Source organism: Pan paniscus, chromosome 19 (assembly GCF_029289425.2).
Source record: "Pan paniscus chromosome 19, NHGRI_mPanPan1-v2.0_pri, whole genome shotgun sequence".
NCBI classification, from domain to species: Eukaryota; Metazoa; Chordata; class Mammalia; order Primates; family Hominidae; genus Pan; species Pan paniscus.
This window is the reverse complement of record NC_073268.2, coordinates 96,368,004-96,388,924: the sequence shown is the minus strand read 5'-3', so window position 1 is coordinate 96,388,924 and position 20,921 is coordinate 96,368,004. Positions and strand designations below refer to the sequence as shown.

At 45.5% G+C, this 20,921-nt stretch overlaps 1 protein-coding gene across 1 annotated transcript; it reads left to right on the top strand.

The window, feature by feature from the left end:
- Positions 1 to 1,330: 1,330 nt before the first annotated feature.
- LOC129394409 (eukaryotic initiation factor 4A-III-like) lies at positions 1,331 to 13,117 on the top strand. Its single transcript, XM_055101363.2, has 12 exons — positions 1,331 to 1,499; positions 4,045 to 4,117; positions 6,443 to 6,509; positions 6,994 to 7,056; positions 8,238 to 8,370; positions 8,628 to 8,708; positions 9,219 to 9,360; positions 10,113 to 10,251; positions 10,883 to 10,998; positions 12,046 to 12,153; positions 12,250 to 12,377; positions 12,875 to 13,117. Exons 1-12 carry the CDS (start codon positions 1,331 to 1,333, stop codon positions 12,889 to 12,891), a joined length of 1,236 nt encoding a protein of 411 aa, XP_054957338.2. The 3' UTR covers positions 12,892 to 13,117.
- Positions 13,118 to 20,921: the final 7,804 nt, after the last annotated feature.

Below are 20,921 nucleotides of genomic sequence, written 5' to 3'. Positions count from 1 at the left end.
CCATGGCACTCCAGCCTGGGCGACAGGGCCAGACTGTCTCCAAACAAACAAACGAACAAACCAAAAGCAGGTTAAGATGCGCAACTGGTTAAAGTTCTGCTGGGCAATTAAAAAATGATCCCGTCTGGGTTATCTTTGCTGCAGGACACGCATTAGCAGCACCGTCTACTGACAAGTGGCCTTCACTAAGAGCAAATGGCAGGCTCAGCGTGTATTTTACTTTAGAACAGCTGCTTGCCGGGCACAGTGGCTCATGCCTGTAATCCCAGCACTCTGGGAGGCCAAGGCAGGCGGATCACCTGAGGCCCCGCAGTTCAGGACCAGCCAGGACAACCCTAACCCCCCCCTCCCCCAACCCCGTCTCTACAAAAAAATTTTAAAAATTAGCCGGGCGTGGTGGCGCGCGCCTGAGGTCCCAGCTACTCCAGAGGCTGAGGCGGAGGCTACAGTGAACCCTGATCCTACCACTGCACTCCAGCCTGGGCGACGGAGCCAGACCCTGTCTCCAACTCACCAGGCAAACGGTGAAGACACACCCAGGCGCGTCCCCTAAGAGGGACGCCGGCGTCAGGGGCCCTGGCCCTCCCCAGCGCAGACCCGCCGGAGCCCAGCGCCGCGCCGGGGCCCACCACCGGCGGCCGTGAGGGTTTCCACCCGAATCTCCCCGGCGAGCTGGGCGCCTCCACTACGGGTCCGCGACGCAGTCCACCCACTGCGGGCCCGAGAGAGGACCCGTGCTCGTCATTTTTATTCGAGGCGGGGCTATCTGGGGACCCCGCCCGGAGCGGAGGCCCCTCGCGGCCCCAGCCTGTTTCCAGGGAATTCAGGGCCACACGCCGCTCAAAGAACCTCAGCGCCCCAGTCCGCGAAATCCCGCAGCCGCTACGAAACACCGCCAACTTCAGAGGTCCCACACCCTCCATCCCTTTTGTAAGGAACTGGGTGCCCCGCCCTCAACGAGATCCCGCGGGAACTGCATATGGCGCGAGAGCAGAAACACCTTACTTTTCCCTGCGGCAAACGCCCAGTTCCCTTTCACGTGACGAAGAGTGCCCCGTCCCCCAGAGGCGTGGCCGCGTCGCACGTAAGCACGTACGCACGTAAGCACGTACGCACGTAAGCACGTACGCACGCACGTCTCTCGCTTTGGCATACTTAAGGCCTCAGTTCTCAGCCCCGCTTGGCAGTTCTCTTAAGAGCGGCAGCGAGGTCGGCAGCGGCAGCGAGGTCGGCAGCGGCAGCGAGGTCGGCAGCGGCAGCGAGGTCGGCAGCGGCAGCGAGGTCGGCAGCGGCAGCGAGATCCGCTGTGCTCTTCCGCGGACTCTGAATCATGGCGACCACGGCCACGATGGCGACCTCGGGCTCGGCGCGAAAGCGGCTGCTCAAAGAGGAAGACATGACTAAAGTGGAATTCGAGACCAGCGAGGAGGTGGATGTGACCCCCACGTTCGACACCATGGGCCTGCGGGAGGACCTGCTGCGGGGCATCTACGCTTACGGTGAGCGGGCGCGGGCCGCGGGGGCCAGCCGGGGGCGAGTCGGGGGCGAGCCGGGGGCTGAGGGCCCGACTGGTGACTCCCGGGCCGGCCCTGCGCTCCGGAGGTCGTGGTCAGGGTCGAGGCTCGGGGGCCAGTGACGTCCGACCCCCACCCCCACCCCCGTCCTCGCCCTCACGCCTGGCTGTGTCGGCGCTTTCGGTGTGTGTCCCCCGTGCAGAGCTCGGCGCTGGGTCTGTCGGGGGCTGCAGCCGCTTCGAGGCGCCTGAGCGTCGTTCATTCAGCAGATAACTGTTTTCTCCCTATTAGCTTTTCTGGGTACTGGGGTTTTGGCGGTAAAGCGGATGGGTTTGCGCCTTTACGGGTTTTGAAGTTCGTTTGGGGGGAAAGCATACTGTCAGGCTGCCCGGGCAGTGGTGGTTGCTGTGAAGAACCTGCAGCGGGGTAATTGAATAGAGTGGGACTGGGAAGGAGGAGAGAATTAGTAAAGCAGAGAGGTAAGGGGCTTCGCAGGAGGGGGTGCCATTTGAGCAGAGTTCTGGATGAAGGAGACTGTTAATGAGAAGAGGGAAGAGCAGTTGGGGCAGAAGGAACAGCTGGTGCCAGGGCCTTGCAGCCCTTAGCCAGCTGCATTCCAGGAACTGAAAGAAGTCCCCTGTGGTGGGATTTTGGAGAGCTAGTCGGGGCAGATCTAGCAAAGACGTGTAGGGTGACGAATAATTTGAATTTCATTTAGAAATCTAGTGGGAAGCCACTGGAAGGTTTTAAGTAGCTATGTGACACGATCACATTTACAGTTTTAAAGATTCTTCTGGGTGTCTGTAGATTTGAGGTGAGGCGAGGCAAGGCAGGAGAGGAAACAAGAGAGTTGGGAGCTTTTGCTCCAGTTCAGGGAAGAGAGGATTGTGCTGCCTTGGAGATGGAGTACCAGGGAGCTGACAGCATTGGCTGATGGATTGAACGTGAGCGACAGAAGAAGGAGAGTTGGAGTGTTTTGAGTAAGCGGTGGTTGATGCTGCAAACATTTGGCTAGGTAGGCAGCACTCCAGAGAGTCAGAATCAGGAGCTGTCTCTTGGTATGTTTGAAAGATGTGAGGAAGTTGAGGGAGAGCCTGGAGAAGAGGTTGGGTTGGGCACATAGATGGGAATGACCAGCATCTGGGATAAATGGCCTGTGTTTAATGCTTGGGACAGGGACATTTTTTATCGTGTAGTTCTCTTCCTTTTCTTTCTTCCTTTTCCTTCTGACAGTCCTGCTCTGTCACCAAGGCTGGAGTGTAGTGGCATGATCTCAGCTTATTGCAAGTTCCACTTCTGGGGCTCAAGCGATTCCTTTGCCTCAGCCTCCCGAGTAGCTGGGATTATAGGTGTGGGCCACCACGTCCTACTAATTTTTGTATTTTTAGTAGGGAGGGGATTTTGCCATGTTGCCCAGGCTGGTCTTGAACTCCTGACCTCAGTGATCCACCAGCCTCAGCCTCCCAAAGTGATGGCATTACAGGTGTGGGCCACCCCACCTGGCCGTATCCTGTAGTTCTTGATGCCACAACTGTTTGGACAAAGTGAAGCGAAGTTGCTGAGGATGGGTGGTGAAAAAGCATCTCAGGCAGCCTCGCAGTGAGGCTGACAGCCCCACCTGGTTTCCTGGCACTCAGGCGGTCCCTGCCCTAAGACACTGTTGTTCGTTTCCCATCTATGTGCTTGCTCTTCATGAAGAGTTCAAATCATCTGCTATATTTGCGTTTGTGTTAAGATGGGAAATTGTGCTACATTTTCTTTTGTTTCTTATTTTTCGCTATGCCCCAGAACTGAGCAGAGCTACATTTAAGAGACTACCAAAAAATAATTGAAATAGAGTTTTTGTACATAAAATTTTATTTACTTGAAAAACACGTGGTTCTTCTTGAAAATAGCCTCACCCTTTGGTGTAGTAGTTGCTTTGCAAGAGAGATGGTGTTGTAGTTAGTGAGCTGCATCCAGACAGAACAACACAGGACACCCTGCAGCGTGACCCACGCAGGTTAAACGGAGTTGTAGACCTGTCAGCAACACACAGACTTAATGCTAGCTAGTAGGAGAGAACAATGGCTAGAGTGCCTTTCCTGTTTTTTTGTTTGTTTTTTTTAAATTTAAAAAGTAGTATAGGTTGTTTGTAATCCAGTCAAACGTAAGGGAGTAATTAGAGTAAAAAGTAAGTTTCTTTCCACCCCTCTACTGCAGTAACTGCCAGGAACATTTTGGCACTTATACTTCCAGATGCTGCACGCCCAGATTTTTTTTTAAAGAAAACTGGTGTCTATATTCTACAATTTGGTGGTTTTTTTAAAAATAGAGATTGATCTTTACAAATAATATCCCACGTTAGTGTAGAAATCCACTCAGCGCAATTCATTGAGCCCCTGGGTTTTGAGAGCTTGCTATGTTGAACACTGGGTTAGGCTGGAGGACAGGTTCAAAAAACAAACCATGTCTGCCCCTGAGGAGCTTACAGTACAGGGTTTCTATGCCGTCATTGTGGTGAGAGCTAATTTTTTGTTTTTATTTGCAGGTTTTGAAAAACCATCAGCAATCCAGCAACGAGCAATCAAGCAGATCATCAAAGGGAGAGATGTCATCGCACAGTAAGTTGTCCTGGGGTGCGGCGCAGGGCTGGATGTGAATTTGGGCAGCGCAGTGCAGTTAGATGCTCCGGGATGACTGTTTCCCTCAGCTTGTACACGCTCAGTTCCAACACTTTCCCTGACTTTAGCCACAGGGTTTAATAATTTTTTAAATTTGTGTTCTCTACTGTAGAAAGCTTTCATTTTCTTTTTGAGATGGAGTCTCGCTCTGTTGCCCAGGCTGGAGTGCAGTGGTGCCATCTCGGCTCACTGCAACCTTTGCCTCTCAGTTTCAAGCTATTCTCCTGCCTCACCCTCCCAAGTAGCTGGGATTACAGGCATGCACCACCATGCCCGACTAATTTTCATATTTTTAGTAGAGACGGGGTTTCACCATGTTGGTCAGGCTGGTCTCAAACTCCTGACCTCAGGTGATCCACCCTCCTTGGCCTCCTAAAGCGCTGGGATTTCAGGCATGAGTTACCGCACCCGGCCAAGGCTTTCGTTTTCTTAGCCAGCTTTGCTTAGTGGTTTGCTGGCATGTGGAATTGTATATAACACAATTTCGGAAAAACAGACTGTGCTTTTCCTCTGCTCTCACACCACCACGACAATCATCAGCACAGAAGAAGACTTCTGTGAGCAGAGGTGTGGGGGTTTTCCAGCTGGGTGTCCTCCAGTTCAACTCTCACACCACCTGCCTGGAGATAGGCCATATCCTGCAGGTTGAGGGCTCAGTCCCCATGACTACCCTCTTTTCAGACACCAGTTCTAAGTTCGGATCTCTAGAACTTCTGACCAAGCAGCTTCAAGTTGGGTTCCCAGGATCTCCTCTTTAGGTTGGATTAATTTGCTGGAACAGCAGCTCAAAGAACTCAGGGAAACACATTTAGTGGTTTATGATAAAGGGTACTGCAGAGGATACAGATATGGGGGGAGGGGTGCAGCCTCCAAGGGGCGGGTGGTCACCTCCCGGAACCTCCTTGTGTTCCACTGTCTGTGTTCAGCCATCTAGAAGCTCTTGGAACCCAGTCCTCTTGGGTTTTTATGGAAAATTCCATGAGGTCAGCATTCTTTCCCCCATAAGGGAATAGGGCAGGAGCTTTTCTGGGATAATACCATAATGCTTTTTAAAAAAAAAATTTGAAATTTAAATTGTTTACATTTTTCGAGACAGGGTCTTACTCTGTCTCCCAGACTGGAGTGCAGTCATGTGATTACAGCTCATAGCAGCCTCAAGCGATCCTCCCACCTCACCCTCCCAAGTAGCTGGGACTACAGGCACACATCACCATGCCCAATTACTTGTTATATTTTCTGTAGAGACAGGGTTTTGTTGTGTTGCCCAGGCTGCTCTCAAACTCCTGGCAATCTGTCTGCCTTGGCTTCCCAAAGCCTTGGGATTACAGGCGTGAGCCACTGTGCCCGGCCTCAACATTTTTTTTGTTAAGATATGGGGCCTCACTTCGTCACCCAGGCGGGAATGCAGTGGTGCAGTCATAGCTCACTGCAACCTCTAACTTCAAGGATTAAGGAATCGTCCCACCTCAACCTCCCAAGTAGCTGGGACTGCCAGAATGTGCCGCCGTTCCTGGTTAGTTTTTTGTTTTGTTTAGAAATGGGGTCTCTTGCTGTATTGCCCAGGCTGGTCTCGAATTCCTGGCTTCATCCAATCCTGCCTCTGCGTCCCAGAGTGTTGGGAATACAGGCCTGAGCCACCACGCCGTGACATGAGGGTCTTTATGACTCACAATCTGAAAGGCAGGGAAGATTAGAGCCCTGCTGTGGAGCAGGTGAAAGGAGAGCAGAAGGTCAGAGAGATTGTTTCCTGAGGCCTAACAAACCCATCAATTTAATAAGACTGTAATAAGGGCTATGGGAGCTGTGAGCCAGGAACTCTGGATGAAAACTTGTATATAGCCGTATCTCCTGGCACCACAAACCCTCTTTTAATAGCTTTATCCCTCGTTTGCCTAATTTCAAAAAAGACTCATTTACACAAAAATTTCTTTGGAGGAGAGAGTTAGTCCAAAATCCTAGAAGGAAAAGAGTTGTATTTCAATAAAGGGGAGTCCTCCTTTTTCTGACACCTATGAAATGCCTCTTGAAGTTAGAGAGTCTGTGACTCCATTGCCCCCGTGCAGAAGCCATGTCTACTCTCTTCATGGACACTTAACAAGCTGTGACACTGGGCCCGAGTCCTGCCTCCTCGCAGTTAAGATGGTATTAGGTACGGGGGCTTGCTCTAAGAAGGTACCTAAGTGCCTCTGGAGCCCAGGCCTTGGAGTGCAGCTGTGGCGTGGCCTGTCCTCCCTCTAATCCCACTGCTTTTGTTTCCTTGAATAGGTCTCAGTCCGGCACAGGAAAAACAGCCACCTTCAGTATCTCAGTCCTCCAGTGTTTGGATATTCAGGTAATTTGCCATTCTTAAAACAAACTGTTATGTAATTCTAGGAAATACTTGCTTTTTCTTCTGTAACTACAGTGTTCAAAAAGTACAATTTAAAATTTTCCAGTATGTATTGACTCAGCAAATTTTTACACAGTCTTAGTTGTACACTAATATTTGCACTAATATTGTGTCATGATTTGCTATTTAACTAGAGGAAGCTCTTGTCTGCAGACGAGGATCCTGACACATTAAGTTATTGTTGGATTTGCAATTTAAATGACATTAATATTTGCTAACCTGTAAGAGATGAGAAGTATGATTAATATGAGATACTATTTCTCATATTGATCTGAGTGTGAATGACTACAATCCACTTTGATAATACTGCGGATTCTCTAATTTCTGATAAATTCTTTCACCAGGTTCGTGAAACTCAAGCTTTGACCTTGGAATCCACTTTGATAATACTGCGGATTCTCTAATTTCTGATAAATTATTTCACCAGCTTCGTGAAACTCAAGCTTTGATCTTGGCTCCCACAAGAGAGTTGGCTGTGCAGATCCAGAAGGTGAGATGGATAAAGAGAGCAGTGTCTGATTAACAAGTACTGCTTTTGTGATTTAGTTGTGAAACACCGACTTATTTATTTAATCCAATCCTGTTTTCTGATACCTCAAAATTTTCTTCCTGATTAACATTTTGCCATGAATCATTATATAAATTGCTGGTTTGTATTAAGTCATTTTTGGTGTGGCTTGTGTGCTCTCGGTAGTTTTTTACAGCCTTAGAAATGTAGATTTTTCGCAAAAAGTCAATTTTAATAAAAATAAATTAGGCCGAGGTGGGTGGATCACCTGAGGTCAGGAGTTTGAGACCAGCCTGGTCAACATAGTGAAACCCTGTCTCTACTAAAAATACAAAGAAATTAGCTGGGCGTGGTGGCAGGCGCCTGTAATGCCAGCTACTTGGGTGGCTGAGCAGGAGAATCACTTGAACCCGGGAGGCAGAGGTTGCAGTGAGCTGAGATTGTGCCATTGTCCTCTAGTCTGGGCAAGAAGAGTGAAACTCTGTCTCAAAAAAAAATAAATTGTACCCATTTTATACTTAACGTAGTATAAAGACGTATGTTTAAAGAGATGTATATTAAGATGTTAATGTTGGTTTCTTCAGTGGATGGGATTATGAATTTTACATATTCTTTTCTGTTAATGATATAGCTTTTGTAATAAGAAACCAGCAGGCCGGGTGTGGTGGCTCACGCCTGTAATCCCAGCACTTTGAGAGGCCGAGGCAGGCCAATTAGGAGGTCAGGAGATAACGACTCCCTGAATACACATATAGGATGCACACAGCACAGTGTGCTAACACGGTGAAACCCCATCTCTACTAAAAATACAAAAACAAAATTAGCCTGGTGTGGTGGCGGGCGCCTGTAGTCCCAGCTACTCAGGAAGCTGAGGCGGGAGAATGGCGTGAACCCGGGAGGCGGAGCTTGCAGTGAGCTAAGATTGCGCTGCTGCCCCCCAGCATGGGCCACAGAGTGAGACTCCGTCTCAAAAAAAAAAAAAAAAAAAAAGCAAAATTAACTTGTTTTTGTCAGAGAAAAGAGCAGGAGAATTTTGTGGTTTGGAGATAAGAATGGCATAAATAATAATCGGTGATCATCTCGGAGGAGAAACAGTCTTTCTTTTTGGAAAATGTGGATGTTTCTCTCTCCCACCCTGGACGTGAACCTGTGCTTTGTTTCAGGGGCTGCTTGCTCTCGGTGACTACATGAATGTCCAGTGCCATGCCTGCATTGGAGGCACCAATGTTGGCGAGGACATCAGGAAGCTGGATTATGGACAGCATGTTGTCGCGGGCACTCCAGGGCGTGTTTTTGGTAAGCACTTTTGTCGCTAAAAATGGTGCTGCCGGTAGTATTTGTAAGAAGTGCTTAAATGGTACAGGACAGCTTTCGATTTGGTAGGCCGCACGGTAGACTTTTGCACCTGGGTCACTTGCAGGAGGTGGAGGGAAGGTCTCTGGAACCCTGAGACCAGTGGAATGATGAGCTCTTTCTTGGGAGCCTCAGGTGTGATTATTTCAAAATCTCATAGATGTGATTTGTCATAAGTATTTCAAAATCTCATGTTATAGATATGATTCGTCGCAGAAGGCTAAGGACACGTGCTATCAAAATGTTGGTTTTGGATGAAGCTGATGAAATGTTGAATAAAGGTATGAGTAACAAAAGAATTACTTTTCTACTGACATAATTCTTAGTTCTTAAATTTTCACAGTGTAAAATTGAAACAGCCAGTGACTGTTCTGAATGTGAATAGCGTTTTCATCGTGGAAAAACAATTGTGCCTTGGCGGCAATTATGAACAAAAAATTCCTACCTTGATTTTATTTGTTTATTCATCGTGGGTGACTCAGGCCAGCCTCTATGGCTTTTTATTTGGTATCTAGGACTCTCGGGGTGGGTTTCTTGATCCCTAGATCACTTCAGATTGAAGAAGCACCAAAGGGAAACCAGATTCCCTCAACCAGATAACACTCCGGGGGGCGGGGAGTAGGGACGGAGAGAACGCGTGGATGTGGCCTGGTGCTGTAAAAATGAGATTTCCTGTCAAACGTACCTTATCACCACTCTGCCTCTAACCCAGTGGGAACACTGGGCGTGCACCTTCCATTTCTGGGTGTGCCGCCCTAAACATCCCTCACCTGTCTTGCTCCCTGTCCCAGGTTTCAAAGAGCAGATTTACGATGTATACAGGTACCTGCCTCCAGCCACACAGGTGGTTCTCATCAGTGCCACGCTGCCACACGAGATTCTGGAGATGACCAACAAGTTCATGACCGACCCAATCCGCATCTTGGTGAAACGGTAGGAGCCCCTCTTGTCAAGTTTACTAAAACACTGGGCCGCATTTATAAAGGATTTTATGTCATAATTTCAAAAACTTTTTATAGGCAGAGTCTGGCTGTGTTGCTGAAGCTGGTGTCAAAACCCGGACCTCAGGCTATCCTCTTGCCTGAGTGTAAAGGAATTGAAAGCATGCAAATTCTTTTAAAATTCCTGTTTTAAAAAACCAAATAGGCTGGGCAACATATAGAGACCCTATCTCTACCAATAATAAAAAATTAGCCAGGTAGGGCGGCACATGCCTCTAGTCCCAGCTACTCAGGAGGCTGTGGTGGGAGGATCGCTTGAGGTCAGGAGGCTGAGGCTGCAGTGAGCTTTGATTGTGCCACTGCACTTCAGCCAGGGCAACAGAGCAAGACCCTGTCTCAAACAAAACAAAACAAAACAAAACAACCCATCTTTTACAATCCTCATTGTGGTTTGAACCAATAATTCTAAATTTAAAAATTAGGTGGCTGTATTTCTTTATCAGTGTTTCATTTAGAATCGTATTCCATGTGCTGCACATTGTGAAATGTTAAGTAGGATACAGAATGGAGGCCTGTGTGACGGAAGTGGTGATAGGATGGAGGACAGGGCTGGGGCTGCTGGGTCTGCACCAGATATCACGGTGTGACCTTCTCCACCAGGGTCTCCCTGGATCCTGGCTTGGCCCACCCTCAAGTCCTAGAAAGAAGGATGAGTATGTAACAGGATTTGTCTTTGTCCTTCAGTGATGAATTGACTCTGGAAGGCATCAAGCAATTTTTCGTGGCAGTGGAGAGGGAAGAGTGGAAATTTGACACTCTGTGTGACCTCTACGACACACTGACCATCACTCAGGCGGTCATCTTCTGCAACACCAAAAGAAAGGTGAGAGGCACTGCACAGCCTCCCTGTGCTGAAGGGAAACTGCAGATTGAGTCTCTGAATGACGTCAATCAAGATTTTTCAGTAAAGGGCCAGTTTGTCCGTATTTTAAGCTTTCAGGGTATGTGTTCTCTTGTAAAAGCAGCTGTAGACAATATGCAAACGGTCACGTGGCTGTGACCATTAAAACTTCATTTACAGAACAGCGATATCAGCCACCCCTAAAGATTCAGATTTTGTTGGTTGAAGGTGGACCCCAGGCCTGAGTAGTTTTAGATCCCCAGGTGATGGTAATGTGGAGGCAGACCTGAGAACTGTCGGCCACTTTCCTGAGAAAGGAGAGGAGTTGGGCTACATTCTAACAAGATTGGATTTCAAATGAGAATGAGCACACCTGGCCCCCTCCCCCCATAGAGTCATTATATGGAGAAAATGAAGTAAGAGGGTTTTGTGAGTGCACCCCAACATTTTCTGGGAAAAAGTTTGTACATCCAGTTAGGATGATTCTGAGTTTTAAGAGCAGTTACCTTATGAATATTGATACTGGTTCTGCAAATGATGCGGTAAAGTCCCGAATGCACGTCTCTGCTTTGGTATACTAGCTTGCAGTAGCATCTGTTGATTGGATTTGTAGGTGGACTGGCTGACGGAGAAAATGAGGGAAGCCAACTTCACCGTATCCTCAATGCATGGAGACATGCCCCAGAAAGAGCGGGAGTCCATCATGAAGGAGTTCCGGTCGGGCGCCAGGTGGGTCCGCTATGCTGTGGCTCTGCAGGTCAGGGTTTGCTAGACTGTGCTAAGCACTTCATATGCACTGCCTAAGTGCAGGCCCCACACCCGGGGGGATGACAAGCTTCTGCTCTGAAAGCTGAGGCCCTGGGTGAGCAGAAAACCTTCCAGTTAATGAGGGGTCCGCTGTGCTCCTGTAATACTTAGGTTGAGGTGATAACTAGCCTTAACTAGCCAGGTTGGTCACCTTGGTTACAAGTGTGTGTCTTCTTTTCCAGTAAGTAGGGGGGTTTTCTGTTCATCGTTTCGATTAGTTTAATTCCACAGTGGTCAGAAAGCGTGGATTGGGTGGTTTCATTCATTTGAACTTGATTCAGACTTCCTTCTTTGCCCACCTTGTGGTCAGCTTAACAAATGTGCTGTGTGTGTCTTTTGTTTGTTTGTTTGTTTTTGAGACAGTCTCACTTCGTTACCCAGGCCGGAGTGCAGTGGTACAATCTTGGCTCACTGCAACCTCTGCCTCCTGATTTCAAGTGACTCCTGTGTCTCAGCCTCCCGAGTAGCTGGAATGGCTAATTTTTTTTTTTTTTCATTTTTAGTAGAGATGGGGTTTCACCATGTTGGCCAGGCTGGTCTCGAACTCCTGACCTCAGGTGATCCATCTGCCTCAGCCTCTGGCAGTGCTGGGATTACAGGCATAAGCCACCGCCATGGCCGGCTGAAGTTACCGTTTTTAATTTTTTGCTAGGCAAAAGTGAAGTATTTTTCCCAATTATTGGTTTAGGACCGATTAAACAAGTTAAAGATAGTCTAGTAAAAGATGTCTATTTTTTTAATCTGATGGAGCACATGACCGAAGTAACTAAATCCACCAACAGCCCCTCTGCACAGGGGTTTCTGGTGCTGTCCCTGAGGCTTCACGTTTGCAGACAGACTGTTGAGAGAGGAGAATCTCGTATATTTTGGACCTGCAGCCAGGATTCCTTAAAATTAGCAATGGAAGCAAGTCCAGTCTTATACTTGTATGAGTAATTTAATCACCTCAAACACTCTTTCTTTTTGCAGCCGAGTGCTTATTTCTACAGATGTCTGGGCCAGGGGGTTGGATGTCCCTCAGGTGTCCCTCATCATTAACTACGATCTCCCCAATAACAGAGAATTGTCCATACACAGGTAGGGTGCAAGCTCTCATTGGCTTCACTTCTGTGACACATTTACTAAATCTTGATTGTTATATATACTAACTGTAATATTGTTTTATTCCTGAAGAATTGGGAGATCAGGTCGATACGGCCGGAAGGGTGTGGCCATTAACTTTGTAAAGAATGACGACATCCGCATCCTCAGAGATATCGAGCAGTACTATTCCACTCAGATTGATGAGATGCCGATGAACGGTAGGAAATCATCCAGCTCTACTGTAATTGTAGAGGGAACTTCCCTATTCTTAGTTTGGGGCACTTGAGTTTGTTTTTTTGTTGTTGCGGTTTGTTTTGTTTTGTTTTTGAGATGAAGTTTCGCTCTGTCACCCAGGCTGGAGTGCAGTGGCGCGATTTCGGCTCACTGCAACCTCTGCCTCCTGGGTTCAAGCAATTCTCCTGCCTCAGCCTCCTGAGTAGCTGGAATTACAGACGCGTGCACCATAGCCAGCTAAGTTTTGTATTTTTAGTAGAGACGGGGTTTCACCATGTTGGCCAGGCTGGTCTCGAGCTCCTGGCCTCAAATGATCCGCCCACCTCAGCCTCCCAACGTGCTGGGATTACAGGCGTGAGCCACTATGTCTGGCCTGTTTTTTGTTTTGAGAAGTCTGTTGTGAGGTTTTAGTTAAATTTACGTTAACAAATTTTCATTTTGTTTGTGTTGTTCCTTAATCTGTTTCTTTCTTCACTTTCAGTTGCTGATCTTATCTGAAGCAGCAGATCAGTTGGATGAGGGGGACTGTTCACCTGCTGTGTACTCCTGTTTGGAAGTATTTGGATCCAGATTCTACTTGATGGGGTTTATATGGACTTTCTTCTCATAAATGGCCTCCCGTCTCCCTTCCTTTGAAGAGGATATGGGGATTCTGCTCCCTTTTCTTATTTACATGTAAATAATACATTGTTCTAAGTCTTTTTCATTAAAAATTTAAAACTTTTCCCATAAACTCTATACTTCTAAGGTGCCAGCAGCTTCTCTAGTAACTTACTGTGTAGTCTTGGGTCATTTCACTCACTTTTCTTTCTTTTTTTTTTTTTTGAGACAGAGTCTCCCTCTGTTGCCCAGGCTGGAGCGCAGTGGCGCGATCTCCTCTCACCGCAAGCTCCACTTCCTGGGTTCATGCCATTCTCCTACCTCAGCCTCCCACGTAGCTGGGAGTACAGGCGGCCGCCACCATGCCAGCCTAATTTTTTTGTATTTTCAGTAGAGACGGGGTATCACCGTGTTAGCCAAGATGGTCTCGATCTTCTGACCTCGTGATCCACCCACCTCGGCCTCCCAAAGTGCTGGGATTACAGGCGTGAGCCACTGCACCTGGCCCATTTCACTCACTTCTCTAATCTTTTTTTTTGGAAAGAGTTTCATCGTTGATGAGTTTTGCTCTGCTGCCCAGGCTGAAGAGCAGTGGCACCATCACAACTCATTGCAGCCACAACCTCTTGGGCTCAAGCGATCCTCTCACCTCAGCCTCCTGAGTAGCTGGGACTACAGGTGCATGCCAGCACATCTGGCTAATATTTAAATTTTTTGTAGAGACAGGGTCTCACTTTGTGGCCTAGGCTGGTCTGTCACTCATGGGTTTAAGTGATTCTCCCATCTTGGCCTTACAAAGTGCTGGGATAACAGGTGTGAGCCACCATGCCTGGCCTCATTTATCTAATTTTTTTGTTTGTTTGCTTTTTGAGAGCCTAGGATCTCCCTGTCGCCCAGGCAGGGGTATAGTGGCAGGATCATGACTTACCACAATGTTGACAAACTAAAACAGATAATTATCTGTTTAGATATTTAAATTATTAAAGTATTTAAGTTATGTGTTGAAATAGTTAAAGTAATTACCTGTAGCTTTATAGGCACACAGCACCACAGCTGCCCAATTTTTAATTTTTTCAAGACAGGGTCTCCCTCTGTTGACCAGGCTGGTCTTAAACTCCTGACTTCAAGCAGTCCTCCCGCCTCAGCCTCTCAAAGTGCTGGGATTACACACAAAGTGCTGTGATTACACACCGGGCTCTAATATTTGAAATGGAAATGTTAAAACTGGCCCCTCCCTTCCTGAAATTAGTTGGGATGATAATCTTTATTTCAGGGTTAGGGTGAGCTTGGAAATATTTTTAAATTTCATCAGGTGATTCTACTTGAAGGCATCTGAAATTCTATAGTTTATGAATGGAACTTCCTTTCACTGAAACTGTGACTGGACCCTTGCTAGCCAGCTGGTGGCTGGTAGACCAGCTGCATCATCAGGAGTTGGTTAGAAATGCAAGTGCTCCGGCCCTGTCCTGGCTTGCTGAGTGAGAACCTGCAGGTAACAAGACTCCCAGGTGGCACTGCTGGCCGAGCGGGAGGAGCACGAGACTACAGGCCCAGGCAGCTTAATGAGTTCCTGGCAAGGAGGAACCAGATACAGGTGTGTTCAGGGCATTTGCTCAGCAGCAGTGGGGAGTGACGCCCACCACAGCTCTGGCTAGTGCCAGCCTCAATGTCCGTATCTGCAGGCGCCTGAGCTCACTGAGGCTCACCTGGTCTCATCAGGAGCTGCTGCCAGGCTTGTGTTAGAGGTGAGGAGTGGCTCAGGTTTCCACACAGTCACTCCGGAGGACGGAAGGCCTCCATTACCAGTAAGAATGATTCTAGATGAATAAGCACGTGGTGTTACAGTGGAGGAGGCAGCATTGGTGCCTTGGGGAGGAGATGGCAGGAGAAGGGGTGGGGCTTAAGCTACCCCACACACTGTCTAGGAAAGGTCATCCTAAAAGGAAAAATACAGAACAAGTGTTCATAAAAGTGTCAAACTGTACTGACAAATCAGAAATGGTATGTGATTCTCCAAGATTTAAAAACCACCAGTCCTAAAGGTTGACAAGGAAAGTTTCCAGACTTTCTGGAGAGCAGCCTGGCCCTTGGGCAGTCAGTGATGAAAATGCTATTTCCCTTTGGTGGTGTGTGGTTCTGCTGTAGACAGCTGTCTGGAATGTGGACTTCTCCAGGAAGTTGAGCGTTGCTCCTGCCTATACCAGGGAAGGATGCTAAGTGCTCATGGATGGGGACATGGTGCGGGACAGGGTGGAACATTTGCAGTGATGCTGGGAAGAGAAGGATACACGAGGTAGAGAACTCATGGAGGTTCTTGGGAGGGTGGTTTGGGGCCAGGATCCTCCCAGAGTCCAGATGGAGTCAAGTTCAGGCAGGGGGTCTGCTGAGCCTTGCTAGGTAGGTATCACTGGGCCTCTGGTCAGGTGGAAAAACTGGCTCTAGATCCTGAGGGGCTTCCCAAGGTCCCCAGCAACCAAATCCAGATGAAAAACCCCTGGGTTATGTACTTCATTACAAAAGTATAATCTCACTGAAAAAAAACATAGAAATGCATAATTTGAAAAAGTCATCCTTAATCCTCCTACCCAGATATAACTCACAATTTGATGACTGTCCATCCAGTATTTTAATTTATCTTGTACATCTACCTGTACATAAAGACCTTTTTAAGCCAAAATTGTAACCCACTTTGCCATTATTAACTCAGGTTTTTGCTTAGTAATGTATCATACATATTTCACTATGTTAAAAAAAAAATAAGCTACTTTTCCGGCCTCTATACCATGCCTCCTTTGGAAGCAGTTGAAGATTCATTAGAATAATCTTTTATTTGTTTAGTTTTTTGAGATGGAGTTTCACTCTTGTTGCCCAGGCTGGAGTACAATGGTGTGATCTCGGCTCACTGCAACCTCCACCTCCTGGGTTCAAGCGATTCTCCTGCCTCAGCCTCCTGAGTAGCTGGGATTACATGTGCCCACCAGCACACCTGGCTAATTTTTCATATTTCTAATAGAGTTGGGGTTTCACCATGTTGGCCAGGCTGGTCTCAAATTCCTGACCTCATGTGATCCTCCTGCCTTGGTCTCCCGAAGTGCTGGGATTAGGCATGAGCCACTGTGCCCACCCAGAATAATCTTTAGAAGTGACTTTCTTGATCAAGGTACATGTTTCAAATTAACATTGCAGAAAGATTTTCCACCAATTTATACTCCTAATGGTATATTTTCTGGTTTTTTTTTTTTTTTTTTGGGTGGTTGAAATTTATTCAACAAATACATATAGGATGCATTGTCTTAAAGCCAGGCAATTTTCCTAAAAGAATAACCACATAAAAAGGGTGCTAACCAAGAGCTAGAGTGTCCTGACCCTTTGAGGTATGTCTAAAGTATAGAAATAGAATGGTAATGTTGATGCTGTTGGCATGTTTCTTTGTAGTAAGATTGTTTAAAATAATACATAGACATAAAATGTATGACGAAAATAGCACAGCACCGAAGAAAGGAGTAATGGAAGTCTACTGTCAAGATTCTTACACTATTACTTGAAGGCAGATTGTGATGAATTAAAGATGCGAAACATATATAAAAGTGTTAAGCAATTTTTAGGTATGAACCTTTAAAGCAATACAAAAATGTGAAACAGAAATAAACAGCCAATGTAGGAGACAAAATAAGAGTTCTAAGGAATACTTAATCTAAGAATCCTGAAAAGGAAGGAAAAGGGAACAGAGAACTTATGAGATGGACAAATACAAAATGCTAGTAGGTTGAAAATAACCATGTCAATAATTACATTTATTGCAGATTGTCTGTCTCACCTCAAACTAAAAGAAAAGCAAGCTAAACCCAAAGGAAGCAGAAGAAAGGAAATAATAAAGATGAGAGTAGAAATAAATGAATAGAAAAATAATAGAGAAAATCAATAAAACCAACGGTTCATTCTTTGAAAAGATCAACAAAATTGACACATCTTTAGCAAGTCTAAGGAATAATATGTTCAAATAACTAAAATCAAGAATGAAAGAGGTGATGGCACAGCTGACTGTACAGAATACAAAGTATCAGTGCCATGGATTGTTTGCCAACAGATGAACCTTGATAAAATGGAGAAATTCCTAGGACAAACAGATTAAATCAGTAATCAAACTTTCAACAAAGGAAAGCCAAGGCTTGGGAATCCTGCTAAACTTTTACAGAATTATCACCATCACAATTTTTTTTTTTTTTTTTTTTTGACGCAGAGTCTCACACTGTTGCCTGGGCTGGTGTGCAGTGGCACAATCTTGGCTTGCTGCAACCTCTGCCTCCTGGGTTCAAGTGATTCCCTTGCCTCAGCCTCCCAGTAGCTAGGATTACAGGTGCCTGCCACCACATCCGGTTAATTTTTTGTATTTTTAGTCGAGACGGCGTTTTACTGGGTTGGCCGGGCTGATCTCAAACTCCTGATCTTGTGATCTGCCCCCGTCAGATTCCCAAAGTGCTGGATCACGAAATCTTTCAAAAAATACAAGGCAGAACATTTCCCAACTCACCCTGAGGCCAGCATTACCTGACACCAAAACAAAGCTACCACAAGAAAAAACTAGATCAATATCATATGAATGTAGATGTAAAAATCCTCAAAAAACTGGCAAAACAAATCCAGCAACATATAAAAAGGATTGTACACTGACAAAGTGGGATTTATCGCAGGAATGGAAAGTTGGTTTAATATCCAAAAATCTGTCAATGTAATACACCCTATCAATAGAATAAAGGACAAAGTCCACATGATGATTTACAGATGCAGAAAAAGCACTGGACAAAATCCAGCACCTTTTCAAGATAGAAAATAAGAATGGAAGGGGGCTGCTTCAACCTGATAAACAGCATCGATGAAAAACCACAGCATTACCCGCTAAGGTTGGGAACAAAACAAGAATGCTCTTGCCACGTCTATTCCAACATTGTACTGGAAGTTACGAGCCAGGACAATTAAGCAAGAAAAGAAAGAAGGCATCCAGATCGGAAAGGAAGCATCAAAACTCTCTAGTCACAGATGACATGATTTATACCTAGAAAATCTTAAGGAATTGACACATTTAAAAAATCACCAATCAGAACTTATAAATGAGGTCAGCAAGGTTGCAGAATATATGTTCAACATAGGAAAGCCAGTGTTTCTGTACACTAGCAGTCTGAACAACCTGAAAATGAAATTAAGAAAATAATTCCATTTACAATTGCATCAAAAAGAGTGAAATATGTAGGAATAAATTTAACAAAAGAAGGGCTATACTTGTTCACCGAAAACTACAAATAGCTTGTTGAAAGGCATTGCAAACCTAAATATATAAATGTCCCAGGTTCATGGATTGGAAGATAACTTTCCCAAACTGACTGATAGAGTTAGTTAGGCTTTGTGTCTCCACCCAGATCTCATCTTGAATTGTAATCCCCCTAATCCCCACATGTCAAGGGACAGACAAGGTGGAGGTAATTGAATCATGGGAGCAGTTCCCCCCATGCTATTCTTGTGATAGTGAGTTCTCACAAGATCTGATGGTTTTATAAGGGGCTCTTCCCACTTCACTTGGCACTTCTTGCCACCTTGGGAAAAAGGTTCCTGCTTCATCTTCGCCTTCCACCATGATTGTAAGTTTCCTGAGGTCTCCCCAGCCACACTGAACTGTGAGTCAATTAAACTTCTTTCCTTTTGAAAGCACCCGGGCTCAGGCAGTTCTTTATAGCAATATGAAAATGGACTAATATACTGCTCTGCAGTGTTTAGGAGAATGTGGAGAAACTGGAAGCCCCATACATTGCTAGTGGGATTGTAAACAGGCACAGCCTTTATGGAAAACAGCCTGGCAGTTCCTCAAAATGTTGAACATAGGAGTTGACCTAGCAATTCTCCTCCTAGGTCTATACTCAAGAGAATTAAAACAAAAAATCTGCACACATAAAGCTAATGTGTTCATAGCATTGTTCATAAGAGCCAAAAAGTGGACACAAGCCAGATGTTCATCAGCTGTAAGCAAAACTGGTGAATCCACACAATATTACTTGGCAATACAAAGGCATGAAGTGCTGACACACTACAACCTGGATGAACCTCGGCAATATGCTAGGTGGAAGAAGGCAGACACAAAAGGCCACACGTGGTGTGATTCCATTTACATGAAACATCCTGAACAGGTAGATCCATAGAGAGATTAGCAGGAAACCATTCACAGTGGTTTCAGGAGCTTGAGGGGGGAGGAGGGGGATGGGTGAAACGAGGAGTGGCTGAAAATGAGTATAGGGTTTCTTTTGAAGGTGATAATAATGTTCTGGAATTGGATAATCGTGATGGTTGTACAAGTGTACTAAAACCTGAATTGCATACTTTAAAATGGTAAATGTTATGGTGTGTGAATTACATCTCAGCACAAATATCATGAGGAATCTCATGCATCCCCCTCTAAAATTACACTTACAAACCAAAAGCACGAGCAAGGGAAAACAAGCAAATTGCCTACTGCAAAATTAAAAGACAGATATTGTTAGGCTGGACTATAAAGCCATACACAACTATATACTGTTGCTTATGAGAAATATAAAGACAAAAGTGAAAAGATGGAGGAAAATACACCATGGTAATGCACACATCAAAATAAACCTGAAGCAGCTCTATTAATATTAGACAAAGGAGATCTCAGAGCAAAGAATATTGCAAGGGACAAAGAGAGTCATTTGATAATGATAAAGGGGTAATTCATTAAAAGGATATAACAATACTAAATACCTATGCACCTAATAACAGAGCTTCAAAATACAGGAAATATAGGAAGGAAAAATGGATAAAACTGCAAGGGGAAATAGACAAATCCACAGTGGCAATTGGGGCTTTCAGTAACCCTCTCAGGAACAAGGCACAGGTGTCCTCTCCCTTCTGTTCAATATATTACACTGTGGATTCTGGCCAGTGCAACAAGGCAAGAGAAAGAAAAGGCCTCCAGGGTGGAAAAGAAGAAGGCTTTCTTCACAGATTATATGTTTCCCTATGTAGAAAATCCTAAGGAGTCTACCACAAAGCTACTGGAACTAATAATTGAGTTTTGGGAAGGTAGCATTCTACAAAGTCAATATAGAAGAGTCAGTTGTATTCCTATATGCCAAGAATGAACACTTGGAATGGGAAATTTGGAAAACACCACCATATACAGTACCATCAAATACATGAAATACTTGGGGGTATATTTGACAAAAGATGAGCAAGCTCTGTAATTGAAAGCTACAAAACGTTGCTGTGAGAATTAAAGATGTAAATAAATGAGAGATACACTGAGCAGATTGGAAGAGTCGATATTGTTAAGACATCAGTTCTCCCCAGGTTGATGTACAGACTCAACACAATTCCAACCAAAATATCAGGGAGCCTTTTTTGGGAGAGTGGGGATAGGGATAAACATTGACAAGCTAGTTCTAGAAGTTATATGAAAATACAAAGGATCTAGCATAGCCAAAACAACTTTGGAAAAGTGCACCAAGCTACTCCTGATACCAAGAAATATTATAAAGCTACAGTAGCAAAGGCAGTGTTGTATAGTCATAAATATAGACCTGTTGTAGATCCAGGGAAAACAGTAGAAAGTTCAGAAAGACTACACATTTATGGTCAATGGATTTCCAACAAAGGCACTTAAGCAGTTTTATGGGGAAAGCATAATGATTTTTGGTTGTGTGTGTGTGTGTGTGTGTGTGTTTTGAGATAGTCCAGCTCTGTCACCCACACTGGAGTGCAGTGGCCACAATTATAGCTTACAGCAGCCTCGACCTCCTGAGATCCAGGAATCCTCCCACCTGAGCCTCCTTAGTAACTGGAACCACAGGCATGTGCTGCTGCATGCATCCAATTTTTTATTTTTTTATTTTTAGTTTTAAAATTTATTTATTTTGAGACAGAGT

Bases quoted from the DNA above. Each gene is read 5' to 3' on its own strand.
- LOC129394409 (XM_055101363.2), top strand. From the start codon at position 1,331: ATGGCGACCACGGCCACGATGGCGACCTCGGGCTCGGCGCGAAAGCGG. The intron at 7,057-8,237 runs GTGAGATGGATA...GCTTTGTTTCAG, and splicing joins TGGCTGTGCAGATCCAGAAG to GGGCTGCTTGCTCTCGGTGA. The intron at 8,709-9,218 runs GTATGAGTAACA...TCCCTGTCCCAG, and splicing joins TGATGAAATGTTGAATAAAG to GTTTCAAAGAGCAGATTTAC.